Here is a 21,300-nt window from a genome sequence, read left to right on the forward strand (position 1 = left end):
CTTACACCTGTTGTACCATGGGGTTAAACTTCACCCAAAGGCTATTCCTATGTGTTCATACCAACCTACATTAAAGGGGAACTTCACCCAAAGGCTATTCCTATGTGTTCATACCAACCTACATTAAAGGGGAACTTCACCCAAAGGCTATTCCTATGTGTTCATACCAACCTACATTAAAGGGGAGCTTCACCCAAAGGCTATTCCTATGTGTTCATACCAACCTACATTAAAGGGGAACTTCACCCAAAGGGTATTCCTATGTGTTCATGTGTAATTCTACTTTCCAACTTACATTAAAGCGCTGCTTCACTATGTTATAGTTAGTGAGTTACTAACTATAACATATAAGTTACTATTGGTCAGTATGTTATAGAATGAACTATTCCTTGCAACTTTGCAATTGGTCTTCATTATATTTTTATAGTTTTTGAGTTAGTTGTCTTCCTCCTCTATTTCTTTACAGCTTTCAAATGGAGGTCAGCCAGCTGAAAATCCTTTGCTTTGCTCATTTTTTATTACTTATTATTCTATTCAGTCACCCTCCTATTCATATTCCTGTCTCTCGTTCAAACCACTGCCTGGTTGCAATGGAATGTTGGACCCTAGCAACCAGATTGCTGGTGAAATACAAAGCCGATGAGCTGCTGAATAAAAAGCTTCAAAACTTGCAAATTCTCTCAGAACATCACTGTCTACATTATACTAAAGAGAACAGAAAGTGATTAGCTTTCTGTTACATTTGCATTAACACATAGTTAATTAGGTTGAAGAAAGGCTCATGTCAGTAGTGTGTAACTTTTATGCCTATATAAATCCTGCCTAACCGCTAGTTGATGCTTATCTGTCCAATTTAACTCCAAGGGAGGGGAATACATTCTTTCCAGACTTCAAGATGACATTTGGACCAGTCCCTGGATCAACTTGGTACTAGCGCTATTTTCATTAACCCTGTAATTTTTCACTTGCTAAAAATCCACCCAAACTCTTCTTGAAGCTATCTAATGTATCTGCTGTAATAAATAACTTTAAAGCCATTTGAAATATTAACTGCATATTGGAAAGTGGCTTAGCATTTAATGGGCAAAACCAAAGTGTTTGGGTGGTGGTCCCTTTATAACTACACCTCTCAGTGGTGATCTAATGAGCATTCCTCTCTAATGTAGTTTGCAACTGAAAGAGAATCCAATGGCAGTACATTTTAATTACTTTTGACTTATTTATATTTTTGTGTTAAGGTCCCCATACACGGGCTGACTATAGCTGCCGATATCGGTCCCTTGGACCAATTCGGCAGCTAATCGGCCCGTGTATGGGCAGAACAGAGCGGCCTGGCCGACCGATATCTGGCCTGAAATTGGGCAGATCTCGATCGGCCAGGTTAGAAAATCCGGTTGGATCGGGGACTGCATCGGCTCGTTGATGCGGTCCCCGAACTGACTGCCCCATAACCACAAATGTAATCCGATCGTTTAACGATCGGATTTTTTTTTTTTTTTTAAGTTACTTCCTACCCAATATCGCCCACCCGTAGGTGGGGATATCGGGTGAAGATCCGCTCGCTTGGCAACATCGCCAAGCGAGCGGATCTTATAGTGTGTGGGCACCTTAACTGTTCCTTTAAGGTGTTTGGGGTCCCTAAAAAGCTCTTAGAAGGCAAACATTGTCCGAGTGCCTGCAGTTGGTCATCCCTCAGCCTGGGATCGCTGGTTTAATTTCATTATATAATAAATAGTAAGTAGGAGCCGATGACATTGTTTTCCTTTTGGATCTGAATAAATTTGCATTTAGGAATTCTCCCCAGTCCACTAGTCAGTCTTCAGCCAAGTCCACAACTCCGGATCACATGTTTCCATATGGGCACATATCAAAACAACAACAACTACATGTCCATGTGTATCCCAGGCCTAATCGAGACACACAAAGGGCCTGTCAGAGACAAATGATCAAAATAATCTACGTTATACAAGTTACATAAGTATTTTGAAGAGTAGTTTTTTTTTTTGTGTCACTTTAAGGCCTAGCATTAAAGTGACGTCATATGGAAATCCCCAAGACTCGAACATACTGGGAAAACAAATGCCATAATTTTATGTAGAAATGAACTGATTCTAATTCCCCTCTGTTTATTTTACTCTGCACCCTATCAGATCGCATTATGCTCTCCTTTCTGGATGGGATTTTTACTGAACAGTGATTGTTTAGGGGCAGCATCTTTTACTTTTTGGTGTTACTGTTCCTTTAACAGAAGGCAGAAAATAAAGTATCAAAGTAAATAAAATATAATTTACTGTTGCCCTGCACTGGTACAGCTGGGGGGTTTGCTACAGAAACCCTACTATAGTTTATATAAATACCCCGCTGTGTAGCCCCGGGGGCAGCCATTCCTGCACTGGTACAGCTGGGGTGTTTGCAACAGAAACCCTACTATAGTTTATATAAATACCCTGCTGTGTAGCCCCGGGGGCAGCCATTCCTGCACTGGTACAGCTGGGGTGTTTGCTACAGAAACCCTACTATAGTTTATATAAATACCCCGCTGTGTAGCCCCGGGGGCAGCCATTCCTGCTCTGGTACAGCTGGGGTGTTTGCTACAGAAACCCTACTATAGTTTATATAAATACCCCGCTGTGTAGCCCCGGGGGCAGCCATTCCTGCACCGGTACAGCTGGGGTGTTTGCTACAGAAACCCTACTATAGTTTATATAAATACCCTGCTGTGTAGCCCCGGGGGCAGCCATTCCTGCACCGGTACAGCTGGGGTGTTTGCTACAGAAACCCTACTATAGTTTATATAAATACCCTGCTGTGTAGCCATGGCGGCAGGCATTCAAAACGAGAAAAGGCACAGGTTACTTAGCAGATAACAGAAGTTCTGCAGAATACAATGGGAATCTACACAGCTAATCTGTTGTCTGCTAAGTAACCTGTGCCTTTTCTCCTTTTGAACGGCTGCCCCCGGGGCTACACAGCAGGGTATTTATATAAACTATAGTAGGGTTTCTGTAGCAAACACCCCAGCTATACCAGTGCAGGAATGGCTGCCCCCGGGGCTACACAGCGGGGTATTTATATAAACTATAGTAGGGTTTCTGTAGCAAACACCCCAGCTGTACCGGTGCAGGAATGGCTGCCCCCGGGGCTACACAGCGGGGTATTTATATAAACTATAGTAGGGTTTCTGTAGCAAACACCCCAGCTGTACCAGTGCAGGAATGGCTGCCCCCGGGGCTACACAGCGGGGTATTTATATAAACTATAGTAGGGTTTCTGTAGCAAACACCCCAGCTGTACCGGTGCAGGAATGGCTGCCCCCAGGGCTACACAGCAGGGTCTTTATATAAACTATAGCAGTGCTGTCCAACTTCTACGGTGCCGAGGGCCGGAATTTCTCTAGCATACATGGTGGAGGGCCGCTAATGGAAGCCAGTTTTGACCACTCCCCTTTTTGAAACCACACCCACTTCAAACCACACCTATTTTATCACAATGGTGGTAGCACAGCAAAATCCCAAATGCTTGGTCCTCACTGTGGGGATATGAACCATCATTCATATGTGAAAGAATTATGTCATATTAAGATATACCCTTAAATTCCATATGCCTCCTCCTCCCCTGTGGATAGCACAGCAACCCCCAGTACATAATTACACACCTTAGGGACCATTTAATGGCTATTTCCAACCGCTAACAAACTCCCACAACAAACCCCTGCCAGGTTCACCTCCCACAAGCAGCATAGGGCAAGCAGAGTATGGCACACACAGGCAGCACTCTGCCTGTCCTATGCTGTCTGTGTGTGCCATACTCTGCCTGTCCTACCCTGCCTGTGTGTGCCATACTCTGCTTTCTCTATGCTGCCTCTGTGTGCCATACTCTGCCTGCCCTACCCTGACTATGTGTGCCATACTCTGCCTGCCCTACCCTTCCTGTGTGTGCCATACCCTCCCTGACCTATGCTGCCTGTGTGTGCCATACTCTACCTGCCCTATGCTGGCTGTATGTGCCATACTCTGCCTGCCCTACCCTGCCTGTGTGTGCCATACTCTTCCTGCCCTACCCTTCCTGTGTGTGCCATACCCTCCCTGACCTATGCTGCCTGTGTGTGCCATACTCTACCTGCCCTATGCTGGCTGTATGTGCCATACTCTGCCTGCCCTACCCTGACTGTGTGTGCCATACTCTGCCTGCCCTACCCTTCCTGTGTGTGCCATACTCTACCTGCCCTATGTTGGCTGTATGTGCCATACTCTGCCTGCCCTACCCTGCCTGTGTGTGCCATACTCTGCCTGCCCTACCCTGACTGTGTGTGCCATACTCTGCCTGCCCTACCCTTCCTGTGTGTGCCATACTCTACCTGACCTATGCTGCCTGTATGTACCATACTCTGCCTACAGTACCTATGTCTGAGGTGTGAAGAAGTGAACAATGGGGGTGATTACAGCCTGAGCCTGAGGCGTGAACACTGCAGGGGGGGAACAATGCAGGTATTAAAAGGTGTGAAAAACATAGGGGATTACATTTTTAAACAATACAGGGAGGATTACAGCCTGAATCTGAGGTGAGAACCATGCAGGGGGCCAGTTAATCTCAGTACTGATACCATTTAATGCTTACTCAAAGGTAAGCCATCAAAGCAGCCAGACAGGTGGGGGGCCACACAGAGGGGGGTCGCAGGCCGCATGCGGCCCGCGGGCCGCCAGTTGGACAGCACTGAACTATAGTATTGTTACTGTAACAAACACACTTTAACCACTTAAATTACGTTAAAACACTTTTTCATTTTTTGGTTTTACTCTTCCTTTATGGTCTCTCTTTAAAGGCAAATTAGAATCTGGTTTCCTCTGCTTCACATCACTTGTGCTGCAACACGGTTGCATGGCTAAAATCAGTCTGTTGGTATGGTGCTAGTTCCAGTGGCTGAGGGGGCACTGCACTGGTTTGCAGGATGCTGCGCTCCCCGTCCTGTTTAAACAGGGCAAATATTGATTTTAGCCACATGCCTGTTAGAATGTGACATAAGAGAACTGCAGTCATTAAAACTGTGTCACTGTTTGTCACTCATGCAGTGTTTGTTTTGGCTTCCGAGCTTGTTAACAATAAAGCAAAGCAGGGACAGTACAGAGAAACTAAGCAGAACCCGTTTTCCATACTGAGCTGAATGTTGAGATCTATATATTGGGTATGTGTGTATATATACCCCATTAAATCTCCAGAGACCCTCTTATGTCTCATTTGTATTACAGGTATAGGATCCATTATCTGGAAACCTGTTATCCAGAAGGTTCAGAATTACGGATTGCCCATCTCCCATTATAAGCAAATATTTCTAATTTTTTAAAATAATTTCCCTTTCCCCTGTAATAATAAAACAGTACCTGTACTTGATCCCAACTAAGATAAAATGACCCCTTATTGAGGGCAGAACAGCCCTATTGGGTTTATTTCATGGTTAAATGATTCCCTTTTCTCTGTAATAATAAAACAGTACCTGTACTTGATCCCAACTAAGATATAATTACCCCTTATTGGGGGCAGAACAGTCCTATTGGGTTATTCTGGATAACAGGTCCTATACCTGTACAGGTATGGGACTTAGTATCCAGAATGCTCGGGACCTGGGCTTTTCTGGATAAGGAGTCTTTCCTTAATTTGGATTTCCATACCTTAAGTCTGCTAAAAAAAAACACTTAAACCTAATAGGGGCTGTTCTGCCTCCAGTAAGGGGCTATTATATCTTAGTTGGGATCAAGTACAAGGTACTGTTTTATTATTACAGAGAAAAGGGAATCATTTAACCATGAAATAAACCCAATGGGACTGTTCTGCCCCCAATTAGGAACTCTCTGGATAACGGATCCCATACCTGTACTACCCAGCATGCTAGCTGGAAGGCTGTTGCATATATCCATCTGCAGTAAGGTGTATATTTTTTGTACATTTCAATGTGTTTTCTGGTGCCTTCAGCCCTCACTTCACTTTTCTGAGCATTAAACTGTTTATTTGTATGTTATGCCTCATTTCTGTTCTTGTCGGTATGTTCACAACACCAAACCGTTCCATAAAGGGGACGAACATACAAAAACCGGTTTGGCCATTTCTGTGCTCTGGTTTTGAATTCTGCCACGGTGTAGCAAACGTTATTTCTGTTTATCAGGGAGCTTTTGCTTGCTTGCATTGTTTTAAGAGTCTGAACAAGAAGCTGAAAGAAGCAGTTGCATCTTTATGAAAAAAAATATATATTCAAATGTAAATATAGAAATGTCATAGGAAAACCAAAGGGTCTATTGCGTTGCTTTACCAGCTGTAGTTTTGTTCTGTTTCATTGGCCTTTAGCCATGCCAGCCATTGAATCTCTGTGATCTCTGCTCAGTGCCAGTTCTGTGTGAGATTCCGGCTATTTCTGACTTTGTCTCCCAACATGGGAGCAATTACCCGTGCCTCTGGCTGCCGATGTCTGTAATGGGAATTATCAAGCATTCGCAGCTCTACCTTTCCTGCAGTCCTGGCAACGGCTCTGCCTCATGTGAAACGTATACACTATCCTTACTAAATAGGTTTCCCTGCTCTGCGCAGCCCAGGCTACTGCGAAACCTGTTTCATGGAAAGAATTAATCGAAAGTAATAGAACCAGCCAGGGTGCTGCATATTATGGATATATATATTTTTATATATATAATATAATTATAAAGGGTATTTGTCTGGTATAATATCCCCCAAATTTAGCAGCTGGTAGGGTATTGGTAGAAGCTCTGACCATGTTTCATGAGTAGCTGGCTAGCTATGGGTCCTTCTCCAGATGGCAAACCCATAGAATTGGCTGTAGTCATTGGTGTAGCCCTTAGCCCCCAGGGAATAGACACAAGGGCTCAATGGCACTGCCGGATCTAATTGGCTCCATTCAGCCACACTAATGAACCCTTTGGAATGTACCATACCGTAACAGAACATGAGCCGTAAGGGTCCAGTGATATTGAACCTTTAATTTTTTTTCATACCAGATTTAGGTCGTAAGCTCTGCTGGAGAGAATATTATACTATGGTGTTCTTAGGTCATGTTTGCGAGTGTGAATGATTCTTTTAGATTTTTTATCGCTGCTTTATTTTTGTTTCAAACCCTTATGTCAGGGCTGTGGCTCTCTCAGGCATTTTTTGTGGCCTCAATTAGGTGATGGGCCAACAGCATGGAGGAAGATGAAAAACTTAGTGTTTTTTTCAAATTGGAACCAGCTGAGTAGGCTGAACAGGCTCTAAATTCTTCATTATACATCTTAATGTTTTGCCCTTTTATTACATGCTTATATGCACTTGCTTCCTTAATATAGCCAAAACAGTATTGTGCCATTTGCATACCTCCCAACACACCATAATCGCCATGCCCACTTTGTGGCCACACCCATTTTACTAAAACATACCCCTAGACATGCCAGTACAGGTATGGGACCTGTTATCCAGAATGCGCGGGACCTGGGGTTTTCTGGATAAGGGGTCTTTCTGTAATTTGGATCTCCTACCTTAAGACTACTAAAAAAATTATTTAAACAGTTATTAAACCCGAGAGGAGTGCTCTGCCCCCAATAAGGGGTAATTATATCTTAGTTGGGATCAAGTACAGGTACTGTTTTATTATTACAGAGAAAAGGGAATCATTTAACCATGAAATAAACCCAATAGGGCTGTTCTGCCCCCAATAAGGGGTAATTATATCTTAGTTGGGATTAAGTACAGGTACTGTTTTATTATTACAGAGAAAAGGGAATCATTTAACCATTAAATAAACCCAATAGGGCTGTTCTGCCCCAATAAGGGGTAATTATATCTTAGTTGGGATTAAGTACAGGTACTGTTTTATAACCGAGAAAAAGGAAATCATTTTTAAAAATGTGAATTGTTTGATTAAAATGTAGTCTATAGGAGATGGCCTTTCTGGATAATGGGTTTCCGGATAAAGGATCCGATACCTGTATAACTGCTACAGAAAATAGATAACAAGCATATTCACCCCAGACATGCCAGTATAATCACTAAATACAATAGATAACAGGCATGTTAATCCCAGACGTGTCGTTGTAATTACTACAGAAAAAAAATAATTTGTATGTTAACTCCAGATGGGCCGGTATAATCACTAGAAATGGACAATGATCCCTGCATTAAGCCAGTAAGATCAATGAAAAACAGACAATGAGCGCTTAGTTATGCCCCTGCTTGGTTCCCTCTTTTCCCACCTTAAAAAACGTGGGTGAATCCAACTGAATATTTGTCAGCCATAGACGATATAGAGATGGAAAGTTTAACGTTTTTCAAATTTATAGAAGTGTAAATGCATTCTCCTCCCCCTCCCCTTTCTTGGCAGCATTTGTATTGTTCTGTTGGGCCACGTCACATTTTAAACAAAGGCGCCAATCTACCGTGCATTTTGTTTTCTCCTAGTCTCCAACGAAAAGTAGTTCTTTCCTGCTTGTAGAACACAGGCAGCTCTGCATCGGCCATACACTGGGAAACTTTCCTATGTCTCGTGACTTTACCGAAGAGCCAAGCCAATGCCGGGATTAATGCAATCTGTTGCCTCACCTAGCTAAGCTCAGAGATGCCACTAATACCCCTGCAATAGCACTTGGCACTCCCTAAGTACCCTCCCCTTGCTCTTATTGTTAGTATGAGGGCACAGACACTGCAGAGTGGGATATGGGACTGTTACAGTTGTGCCGGCCTCACAGGTACCCGAGCAGTTTCTTATGTAGAGAATATACTGTGGAACTAGAACACTCTGCCCTGGAGGATGGATAGAGCTGTAACCCAGTTGGGAATATTCTAATTACAATAATTCAGTTTATTTGACTTTATTATTTTCTTATTTCTTTAATAACGAGTTTTTTTTTTAGCAGGTCTTTGGTTATTATCAGCACTTTAGATGGAAGAATTGCAGCACTGGATGCAGAAAATCATGGCAGGAAGCAGTGGGACTTGGATATTGGCTCTGGGTCCCTTGTGTCATCCAGCCTCAGTAAGCCAGAGGTACGTGGGACTTGTTATTGGTTATTGCATATTCATCCTAGTGATGGTCAACTACACGTTTCTTGATATAGGGCACATTTGTCACAATGTATAGGAGAAGTTAGTCTGTAAGGTTCTATCACTCTCTATATCTGCAAATAGTTATTGAATAAAATAGTAGATATTGGATTCTAAGCAATTTTCCAATATGGATTTATTCAAATTTTTCAGTGCTTTAACAGTTATGTGTAAATGTAATTGTTATTGAAAGCAGCATTTGCTGAACTCCTGGTTGTTACTTTTTAAACAAATTGCAAAGGCCTGTCTCCTCCAGCGAGTCAGGTCTGTCAGGCAGCTGCCTTGAGTTACATTGTTTTAACGGTCAGAGCCACCAGGGCAGAGAGTAGAAAGAGACAGACGCTACTTTGATATCATGTTATCAAATATTATGCTATTCAAACTGCTTTTTCGGTTTTGTTCAATGTTTATTGATCACAACTTTAAGTGCTAGTACAGGTATGGGACATGTTATCCAGAATGCTTGGGAACTGGAGTTTTCCGTATAAGGGATCTTTTTCCATAACTTAAGTCTGCTAAAGATCATTTAAATATTGAATAAACCCAATAGGGCTGTTCTGCCCCCAATAAGGGGTAATTATATCTTAGTTGGGATCAAGTACAGGTACTGTTTTATTATTACAGAGAAAAGGGAATCCTTTAACCATTAAATAAACCCAATAGGATTGTTCTGCCCCCAATAAGGGGTAATTATGTCTTAGTTGGAATCAAGTACAGGTACTGTTTTATTATTACAGAGAAAAGGGAATCATTTAACCATTAAATAAACCCAATAGGATTGTTTATTGGGTTTATTATGGGTTCATTTAATGGTTAAATGATTCCCTTTTCTCTGTAATAATAAAACAGTACCTGTACTTGATCCCAACTAAGATATAATTACCCCTTATTGGGGGCAGAACAGCCCTATTGGGTTTATTTCATGGTTAAATGATTCCCTTTTCTCTGTAATAATAAAACAGTACCTGTACTTGATCCCAACTAAGATATAATTACCCCTTATTGGGGGCAGAACAGCCCTATTGGGTTTATTTCATGGTTAAATGATTCCCTTTTCTCTGTAATAATAAAACAGTATTTGTGCTTGATCCCAACTAAGATATAATTACCCCTTATTGGGGGCAGAACAGCCCTATTGGGTTTATTTCATGGTTAAATGATTCCCTTTTCTCTGTAATAATAAAACAGTACCTGTACTTGATCCCAACTAAGATATAACAAATCCTTATTGGAGACAAAACAAACCTATTGGGGTTAAATGATGTTTAAATTTATTTTTTAGTAGACTTAAGGCATGGAGATCCAAATTACAGAAATATCCCTTATCTGGAAAGCCCCAGGTCCCAAACATTCTGGATAACAGGTATAGGAGCAGAGCTGTATAATGGAATGTGAGCAGGAATAACGTTCCATGGGCAGAATGTGATTATGGTATGGAGGGACATTCCTGTGCCCAGAATCTCTCTGCCCCTGTGAAAGTATGAGGGGAAATGGCTGCCGCCTCTAGTTGACATGATGGACAGGTTGTGATTATTTGTTTGTATTCTCCTGGGGTGAATTGTTTCCTCCAGTAAACAGGGCATTTGTCTGATCCCTTAATGCCTGTGTGTCAAGCCGCTTAATTGCTATATCCCTTTTATGAGCAGTGAAGCGGAACAGTGTTTGCAGAATGGCCTTCTATCGGCTATCTAATCCCCCCCCCCCCCCCCAATGACTCATTGGATTACAGGGTGAGGTAATGTTTCTCATTGGGAGCTGATGTCATCCCCTTACCTGCTCAGCCCACATTCACTGCCCTTCACCTTCTCACATACCCCCCCCCCCCCCCCGGGCTTACAGACCCCCCCATGCTTCCTACTTATCAATATTCATGGCGTGTTCCCATTCCCTGTGTGTGCCTGACCGCTGCTCATTCCCCTCCGGCCTCTCATTGCTTATTAACAGAGGATACGGCGTGTCTACAAAGTGGGTCACTAATATAACATGGAAAGCACTTGCACTTACCTCGCTTTTCATATAACTCATTTATGTCCAGCTCCAATATGATTATTGTTCAGTTGATATTTTTTTACTTATCTGGAAGATTTCCAGGTGAGACAAGGCTACTTTCTAAAAACCCTTGAAATTTAGGGTGAAGAGACACAGAGCTACTTGGTAGCAGCTACTTGTCATGACTACTAGATGCCAGAAAATCCCCTGCCATAGACAATACTGAGAATTGCCTCTGCTAAAACACACAAATGATCAGCATTGTCTATTTCTGTAGCCACGACAAGTAGCTGTTACAGGTATGGGATCCCTTATCCAGAAACCTGTTATCCAGAAAGCTCCGAATTACGGAAAGCCTGTCTCCCATAGACTCCATTTTAATCAAATAATTCAGATTTTTAAAATTGATTTCCTTTTTCTCTGTAAAAATAAAACAGTACCTGTACTTGATCCCAACTAAGATATAATTACCCCTTATTGGGGGCAGAACAGCCCTATTGGGTTTATTTCATGGTTAAATGATTCCCTTTTCTCTGTAATAATAAAACAGTACCTGTACTTGATCCCAACTAAGATATAATTAATCCTTATTGGGGCAGAACAGCCCTATTGGGTTTATTAAATGGTTAAATGATTCCCTTTTCTCTGTAATAATAAAACAGTACCTGTACTTGATCCCAACTAAGATATAATTACCCCTTATTGGGGCAGAACAGCCCTATTGGGTTTATTAAATGGTTAAATGATTCCCTTTTCTCTGTAATAATAAAACAGTACCTGTACTTGATCCCAACTAAGATATAATTACCCCTTATTGGGGGCAGAACAGCCCTATTGGGTTTATTTAATGGTTAAATGATTCCCTTTTCTCTGTAATAATAAAACAGTACCTGTACTTGATCCCAACTAAGATATAATTAATCCTTACTGGATGCAAAATAATCCTATTGGGTTTGATTAATGTTTTATTGATTTCTTAGTAGACTTAAGGTATGAAGACCCCTTATCCGGAATACCCTTGATCCTGTGCATTCTGGATAACAGGATAACCTGTACTAGTAGCTCTTTGTGGCTTCATCCTTGAAATGCACAAGACTTTTAATTGCTTTAGGCTTCTTGACTTGGTAAATAAAGAAAATATTCTTGCCCAGGCCCAATGTTAAAGGGTTCTGAGGCTTTGATGGTCCTTCTGGCCTTTTCTCCTGGGAGTCTCTCTTTTCCCTCTCTCTCTCTCTGTATTATTACAGGTAAGAATGTTTGGGACCTGGTGTTTTCTGGATAAGGGATCTTTCCATAATTTGGATCTCTATACTCTTGATCTGCTAAAAATTATTTAAACATTAAGTTAGCCAAATGGGATTGTTTTGCCTTCAATAAGAATTCATTTTGAATTATTGGATTAAAATAGTCTATGGGAGATGAGCTTTCTGGATAGTGGGTTTCCAGATAAAGGATCCAATACCTGTACTAATGCAAGTCAGGCTTCTATTTTTATAATGTTTACATGTTAATTTAAGCCTTTCTGTTCCTATAGCAAATGTTTTGAATTGAAATGACCCAGTCTTATATATTTTACAAAATTGCATAAACAATTATCTAACAGTTATAGATGAACATAATACTACAAAAGGGCATACAAATACATATTCATATATTTATAGTTTATTATTACAAAATTTTCCATAGGTAACCCATAGAAAACAAAATCTTATCAAAGTATCCTATTAATGTTTAAAGAGTAACTCCACCCAAACACAACGTAAGCTTGCCTTCAGCCTGCCTTCTCCCGATCCCACAATTCCCTGCACACGTGATGTTGGTAAGGAAAGGAACATCACAGTGCAATGCATTGTGGGTTATGTAGTTCCTGCATGCTGTCTGTAAGCTATGGAGAAGTTGTTACAATTTGTACCATCAATGTTTTAGTCCCTCCTCCCCTGCCAGGATTTCAAATGATGCAGAAAAAGAACTGTTTTGCAACTGGATTTCGGCATATAAAAATGGTATTTATTCATACTTTTTGAAGGAACAGATTACAGTGATAAGGATATTAGGGGTTTCTGTGTTGTGTGGGGCTCTTTAAATTTTGATTCTGAAGCCGAAGTTTCCCTTTAAGTGTTCACAGGATTTGTTTTCCATAAACAAAATGTATCCCCTTCAATTCATTCCTCACTGAGAAAATGGCTCCCTGTTTATTTTGTGCAGAACTTTATGTATTAAATAAATTTGTAAATTTTTTTTTTTATCATTAGGTTTTTGGCAATAAAATGATTATTCCCTCCCTGGACGGCGACCTATTTCAGTGGGATCGAGACAGAGAAAGTATGGAAGCTGTCCCTTTTACTGTAGAGTCTCTGCTGGAATCCTCATACAAGTTCGGAGATGATGTGGTGCTAGTAGGAGGGAAGTCTCTAACAACATACGGGCTGAGTGCAACCACTGGCAAGGTACTGTGTGTCGGCATGTTGGGATTTATACACAATGCCTATGTACAAACATACAATGTTGGCACAGGTTTAGATGATGTTGATTATAATCCCACTCCTGAGTACAGGTAGACTTATTGCCTTATTACCTGTGATGTAGTGTGGGTTTGATTTCAAAGAAGGGTTCAACTGACTATTTGCTTAGGGAAATTGACTATCCTGTATTGATGTGCATCCCTTTTACATAAATATGGCAAAGTCGGTTTCCCAAGCAAATAGTCAGCTGAACCCTTTCTGGAAAACAAACCCACACCGCATCACAGGTCGAGTAATAAGGGCAAATGACACCACCAGAATTCTGCAAAGGCCGTATCATAGTCAGCACACAAACATGACATTTATTTTTTCTTGAAAGTATGGGTTGGCACAGGCAAGGCCTTTTAAAGGGAAAGTATTCCCTACCCCCCCCCCTTTTTTTTTTTTATACTATTAGTAACATTCGTTCAATGAATAAGGTTTGTGCTGAACATCCGTTTTTGCCTGTTTTAGTTTAAAAAAAATGTTTATAGTGTATTATTTCCCTCAATTTGAAGCCATAATCCCATACTCTCTGATTTTAAGGGCTCTGGTACACGGGGAGATTAGTCGCCCGCGGCAAAACTCCCTGCTCACGGGCGACTAATCTCCCCGAGTTGCCTTCCCCCTGCCATCCCACCGGCGAACATGTAAGTCGCCGGCGGGATGGCAGACGCGGCGGGGCGATTTCGGGAAATCGCCGAAAAAGCCTCGTGAGTCTTTTTCGGCGATTTGCGCGAAATCGCGCCGCCGCGTCTGCCATCCCGCCGGTGGGATGGCAGGGGGAAGGCAACTCGGGGAGATTAGTCGCCCGCGAGCAGGGAGTTTTGCTGCGGGCGACTAATCTCCCCGTGTACCAGAGCCCTTAAGCTTTGTTAAGTGAAATTAGTCGCCGCATGACAAATCTCTTTTTTTTTTTTTTTTTTGTGGGCGACTAATCTCCCTGAAATGTAAATCGCCGGTGGGATATCGTACGCGGTGCGGCGATTTTGCCGATTTCGGCGCTGCGTATGTCATCCCACCGGTGATTTACATTCTAGCCACTGGGATGGCATTTTGGGGGGGGGGTTTAGTTGCCCGCAGCTAATCTCCCTGTCTGTCGCAGCACTTAGGGTGAAGACACACTGAGCTACTAGTAGCAGCTACTTTTTCATGGCTACTAAACTCCAGAAAATCCCCTGCCATAGACAATGCTGGGAATTGCCTCTGCTAAAACACATGTAGAGACTGTTTTAACTGTTTTAACAAAATTATAATTTGAGAAATGTGAGGATGTATAAGACAAATATCAGGCCCAACTGCAAATTGTCCCAGAATATTACTTTCTACATCATACCAAAAGTTAACTCAAATAGGGGGACCTTTCCTGCAGCAGTAATTCTCAGATGAAACCATTCTGCACACATTGCTGGAAGGGGATCATTTCATCAGAGAGGTGACACTAATGCTAGTGTGTGTGTGTGTGTGTGTGTACAAGTAGGATTCATTTACACTGCCTCCGCTGCTATTCCTAAGGGGATATAACGGAAGTTTACAAAGATTATGCCTTCTATGTGTTTGCAGCTGTTAGACTGGTTCCATAGCAACATTTAACAGCTAGAGTGCAGCGGGTGTTAAAGAGCAACTGAGCCCAATAATAAATATGGTTTGTCAAGAATGTATTTTCTTCTACACAGAGCCTATATATTATACAGCAGGGAAAGCTAAGATCTAATTTCCCCATGAAGTATCCCATAATAATTGGCAAAATCAAATTTTTCACATTAAACCTATAACTATAGATAGACAGTATGTATAGATATATATCCTACTCAATCTAAAAATAAAATAGAGGTGTGTTCCTTTAAATATGGAAGAGGCTGGGTGCCAGTACATAATATGTAGTAAGGAATATAAATCTGGCACCACTTTTCTTATTGCTCAAGGTAAAATATATCTGCTCAGCCATGGGCTGTCGGCGGTGGAATGAAGACGAGTCGGAGCAGGATGATATATTGCTGTTGCACAGGAAGCAGAAAACCGTGAGGGCAGTGGGTCCTCGCAGCGGCAGTGAAAAGTAAGTGCCGGTTTGTCTGTAATAGGGGGGTTCTTTGTGCAGCCAATGTCCTGCTCTTGCATCAGCTTTTCATAAAGGGTTTAAGTCTGTGCCTATGGATACTGAGCATTTTTTTTTTTTTTTTTTTTTTTTTTTTGCTTCTAACCTTGCTTGCTTGGCTTGTGGCTTATAGAATTATTTTAAGCAGCAATTTAAATGTAGATGGGCAAAAGTGCCAGTCTATCACTGCAGACTTGCTTTGTATAGGCTGTCCTTAACTTACACACCAATCTTCTTGACCACTTTTATCTCTGTGTGACAACGTAAAATCACTATTTGACCTGTCTCAATTTCTTATTTTTTTTTTTTTTTTACTTTAGCTTTTTGCTTTAGAAACATATTTAACGTTGTGAATTTCACACTTGTATAGCAAGGAGTTGGGAAATGTTTGTATTTATAAATTGTAAGCTCTTTTGGACAGGGCCCTCTTCACCTCTTGTATCAGTTACTGGTTGCTTTTGTATGTAATTCTGTATGTCCAATGTATAGACCCACTTATTGTACAGCGCTGTGGACAGGGTCAGACTGGGCCGCCGGGGAAAAAACCTGGTGGGCCCCGGCAGCCCAGACCCGATGTCTGTTGCCGCTCCCTGGCCCCAGGTGTCCTCCCCTGATGCGTTTCGCTTATGTGCGCTCAGGGGAGGACATCGGGAGGGGGCCCCCTGCAGGGGGTTAGGGGGGTGTGGCGGGGGGACGGAATGCATCGGGGTACACAGCTGGCTGGGGGCACCTAGGGGGGTGCGGTGCACCCACCAGTCCGACCCAGGTTGTGGAATATATTGCCACTTTATAAATACATAGTAAAAGTAATATTATATAGTGCTACTTATGTATGCTGCACTGAACAGCAGGATAATACATTAATAAAACACAAAGTACAGTTACATTAAAGATTAAGAGATAAGTGTTGGATTGCAAGCTCTACGGGGCCTCTTGCCTCTAAGTATAAATAACCCTATTTGTTTTGTTTATCTCTGTTAAGGTGGAACTTCAGCGTTGGACATTTTGAGCTGAGATATATCCCGGACATTGAGCCTGGAGTGGGGTTTATTGAAGGACAGCTTGAGCCAAGTTATAGCACAGACGAGTCTAGGATTATTTCTGATGGAGATGACCAAGAAGTTGGAACCAATGATTTGGCCATCAAGGTTTCTGTAGCTGACTGGAAGGTTATGGCTTTCAACAGAAAGCTGGGCCATTTAGAGTGGGAACACCAGGTATAAAAACTTTTTTTTTTTTTTGTCTATGAATTTGCTCACCTTAAAACTTTCAACAGAGATATTTTCAGTTTCGCCTGGTCGGACACAGTAATGCCTGATGTGCGACTGGGACCATCTCTAATTAAACTCCACAAATCCAATGAAAATGCAGTCTGTCTGTCCTTTTTGCCCAAGTACAAAGCTGGAATCTGTGCTACCTGCTCCTTGGCTTCTCTATTCACACATTTAAATGTATGGGCAAAGCTTGGGTCTGTAGAGAGCCGGTTTAAGACTTTTTACACTAAATTATTTTCTATGAGCAGTGTAAGAAAGGGAGAATTAGCTTTTGGCCACTCTGGGAACCCATGGTCCTTTTAGCAGGCCTTTTGAAACCTGTACATTTGGAGATTTATGCCAATTTCAAGCACTCCATTGTAATAGGAAAGAGCATATGCTTTAGATAAGATAAAAATAAAATGACCCCATGTATAAAAAGAGGTCAGATGTTCAGTAAGGGCTCTGGCACGCGGGGAGATTAGTCGCCCGCGACAAATCTCCCTGTTCGCGGGCGACTAATCTCCCCGAAATGCCATCCCACCGGCGAAAATGTAATGCGGGCAACTAATCTCCCCGTGTGCCAGAGCCCTAATGGCTGCAGAATGAAACCCTTATCGTATAAAAGTCTATTTCTACTTTGAATGTCCTTTTTGTGGACAAACAGATCTTCTAAACGTAAACAAACCATTTTCACTACTTGCTGTTACTGGCCCTTTCATAGAGGGCTGTAACGGATGCTACATCTCTATGCAGCTTGTAGATCTTTATTGTAGGTATTTTTTCCCCTTGCAGTGTACATTTCATCTCGGACTCTGTTTACACTTGTCTTTTCTCAATTCTGATAAATCTGATCCATCCTTTCCAGTTCTGCACTCCAATCGCCTCAGCCTGGCTCGTTCGAAATGGAAAGGTTGTTCCTATTAGCCTTTTCGACGATACAAGCTATACGTCAGATGATGAAATCTTTGAGGATGAAGAAGATCTTGTAGAGGCAGCAAGAGGTGCCACGGAGTCCAGCTTCTACTTAGGTAGGTACTTGGCATTGCATCATACTCTTAAATCCTTAAAGGAACAGTACCCAGTGCATTTACAATTATTTCTTCATAACTTTTTTTTCTTTTTTAATTATTTTTATTCTGTTTAGGGATGTTCCGTGGACAGCTTTATCTCCAGTCATCTGTTAGAATTTCTGAGAAGTTTCCTGTAAATCCAACTGCATTGGATACTAGGACTAAGGACAATGCCATTATATCTTTACCCAGGATTAAGTGGAAACCTTTAATTCGTAAGTGCCACTTCCTTTCCGTACTGGAATGGGTCTCCCCACCCTTCCTATTTCATTGCATTTATTGAGATGCCAGTATAGAATTCTGCTTTGAGAAGTTGGGAAGAAGGAAGTGATACTGATAACCTATATATAATCTATAGACTTTATAATATTGGGGATTACATATTTGGCATTTATAAAAATATTGCTCCTGTTTCTGAAAAGGCCGATACTTTCTATAACTTCACTGATGCCCCATTATTCATTTCAGACTCTCCCTCTCGTACCCCTGTGCTGGTTGGCTCAGACGAATTTGATAAGTGCCTGAGCAATGATAAATTTTCTCATGAAGAATACAGCAATGGCGCACTTTCCGTTCTGCAATATCCATATGGTAAGCTTAAAAGTTTTTTATTTTCCCTTTAGAGAAATGTCTTTCATATTGAGAGTCTTATTTAGGTGTATGCTGCATTGTTAGGTTGTAATAACACAACAGTTGCTAGGCAGAGTACACATTGGCAACCAAAGAGTCAGCAGCGCTCTTAGGGCAGCTGTATTATTAAGGTGTCTTGTACAACTGTACATCACTAGTCCACTTTTGGGCAAACAAATGTCCATGGGAAACTGGTAAAGTCCTTTTGCAGGTAGTTCTGTTGTCAGTCAGCACCAGTATAAGTTAATGCTATATATCTATTTAGTATTGCATTGGTTTAGCCAGATATATTTGCAGCTGATTTTCTTGTATTTCCCCTATAAATACAAGCTTGTGCCAGTGAAATTTTGTTTTTCTGTCTTCAGATAAATATGCCTTTATGGTATGCTACATGTTGGAAATTTTTTAAATCTGTTGGGCCTGTATAGGTTCTGCGCATACACATCTTGTGGGAATGGACTCATTCTGTTCTCCCTTTGGTGTGGCTAACAGTTTGAGGTAACTGTCATTCCTGGGCAAATGAAGAATGTTATTAGGGGGTGCCTCCCTCTTCTTTAGTGGCATGCCATGTCATTTTGTGACATTAATAATATCTTTTGCTTGTGTTTTGAATCTCTTGGTTGCGTGGCATGACCCTTACCTCCCCTCTTGCATGACTACTAATCTGTTTCCTAATGGTTCCCCCATATATGAATGATGCCCTTTCAGAAAGTAGCACTGGCATCTGTCTCATTTGAACACACTCTTGCCCATAACTGATGCAGCACTTTTTAAACCGGACAATTTTATTGAAATCGTGTATTCAAACATAGTTACTTAGCTCTTATTAGTAACATAGCAAGGTAATCTCTTAATTGAAAGCGTTTCAGTGAACTCAGCTAATGAAATGCCACTCTAGGTTGGGCATTCCCTAATCCAGAAATCCCCAATGTTTTTTACTCCTGAGCCACACTCAGATGTAAAAAGTGTTGATGAGCCACACAAGCATGAGAATAGTTCTTTGGAGAAGCCAAGTAAGGGCTGTAATTGGCTATTTGGTAGCCCCATGTGACTGCTAGCCTGCAGGGGGCTCTGCTTGGGTAAAACTTTGTATCTGGGCTTCCAAAACTTGCCCCCAATACCAACCTTCTATAAATGACCATATCCCCATAAGTATCCAGTGGAACAGCCCATAAGGCACATTTTTGTACTGACCTTCTATAAATAACCATATCCCCGTAAGTATCCAGTGGAACAGCCTATATGGCACGTTCTTGTACTGACCTTCTATAAATGACCATATCCCCATAAGTATCCAGTGGAACAGCCCATAAGGCACGTTTTTGTACTGAACTATAAATGACCATATCCCCATAAGGTGCTACTAATTAAAGGAGAACAGCTACAGTTTCAAACTTTTCCTTGTAAGTTGGCTCATCTGCTCCTTTACTTTGGTTGCTTTTTGCTGAACTTTTCCAGTTTTATTTTTCTTAGGTCTCCAAAACTCTGCCCTAGTTTGTGTATTACCTTCAACTTTCCAAAATGTATTTTTTTTTTTTTGTGGTTTTTGTTTATATGCTTTACTGACAGCAGCTAAAGGGACTACTGCTCTTCAATAAAATATTTGCCTTATTTCTAGCAAAACTTGAAGGAAACCCAAGACTCATACAGCAAAGAACTCCGAGACAGATAGTAGTGCCTGTGATCTCAGCTGGGCAATCTGTCCATACTCCAGCACTAACGACTGGTACAAGCTTGTGTGCAGCCCTTTCATATAACACCTTCCCACTGTCACTAACCACTAAGCCGCCATCTTTGTGCTGACTCCTTCCACGTTGTTGTTGCAGAAAACATGGTTCTGTGTGTTCCTGTGCTGGGCACAACATTAATGGGCAGAACATTGACACAGCTCTCAGCTTTCTAAAAGTAGCAAGATACCTACAGATGTGATCAGATTATTGGGATAACTTGCGCCTGCAATATGAGCCAAACAGCTTCTGTTATAAATGTCTGCCCCTACTATCCCTACCTCTATCCCCATGATGTCGGCAGGGTTAAACAGACCATACACATGCCAATATTGCCTGGAAACTTGACCGCTTCTCACCAAGTTGGAACCTTGGCTGTTTAATGTCTGAGCTTTCAGAAGGAGCCAGCACTACACATTAGAACTGCTTTCAGCTAACCTATTGTTTCTCCTACCCCCATGTAACTGCAGGAGTCCCAAGCCGGACTTTGATTTCTTACTATTGAGTGCTATTCTGATACCTACTGGGAGCTGCTATCTTGCTCCCTTCCCATTGTTCTGCTGATCGGCTGCTGGGAGGGGGGGATATTAGTCCATCTTGCAGCACAGCAGTAAAGTGTGACTGAAGTTTATCAGAGCACAGGTCACATGACTGTGGCACCCTGGGAAATGAAGAATATGGCTAGCCCCATGGGAAAAACAGATTACAGTGCAGGATATTGCTGAAGAAGCTCTATTAACTGATGGGTTTTGATAAAAAGCATGTTTTCCCATGTCAGTATTTCTTAAACTCTTGAGTGACGATCTGATTACACCCCCCCCCATCCCCTTCCACAAATGATTTCTGCACCTGATTTGAGAAAAAAAATGCTTGCAAAGATTTGATCCGAGCTGTACACCTAGCTAACCTTAGAGGGTTGAGAGCCATTGGGTTAGCATGTACTCCACTCACCCTGTT

General features: G+C 41.7%; 1 protein-coding gene across 3 annotated transcripts in view; it reads left to right on the plus strand.

Annotated features, from left to right (window-relative positions):
- Nucleotides 1–21,300, plus strand: part of eif2ak3 (eukaryotic translation initiation factor 2 alpha kinase 3) — a 32,701-nt gene that overhangs the window by 796 nt on the left and 10,605 nt on the right. Inside the window, exons 2-9 of one of the 3 annotated variants that reach the window (XM_031895291.1) lie at nt 8,886–9,018; nt 13,317–13,511; nt 15,491–15,621; nt 16,643–16,877; nt 17,782–17,944; nt 18,061–18,201; nt 18,455–18,577; nt 20,235–20,342. In XM_031895291.1, coding sequence (XP_031751151.1) covers nt 8,886–9,018; nt 13,317–13,511; nt 15,491–15,621; nt 16,643–16,877; nt 17,782–17,944; nt 18,061–18,201; nt 18,455–18,577; nt 20,235–20,342 — 1,229 coding nt within the window. The remainder of the gene's footprint in view (nt 1–8,885; nt 9,019–13,316; nt 13,512–15,490; nt 15,622–16,642; nt 16,878–17,781; nt 17,945–18,060; nt 18,202–18,454; nt 18,578–20,234; nt 20,343–21,300) is intronic. The other 2 variants (XM_031895292.1, XM_031895293.1) reach the window with 2 other exon arrangements.

This window comes from Xenopus tropicalis, chromosome 1 (genome assembly GCF_000004195.4).
Source record: "Xenopus tropicalis strain Nigerian chromosome 1, UCB_Xtro_10.0, whole genome shotgun sequence".
In the NCBI taxonomy this organism is placed as follows: domain Eukaryota; kingdom Metazoa; phylum Chordata; class Amphibia; order Anura; family Pipidae; genus Xenopus; species Xenopus tropicalis.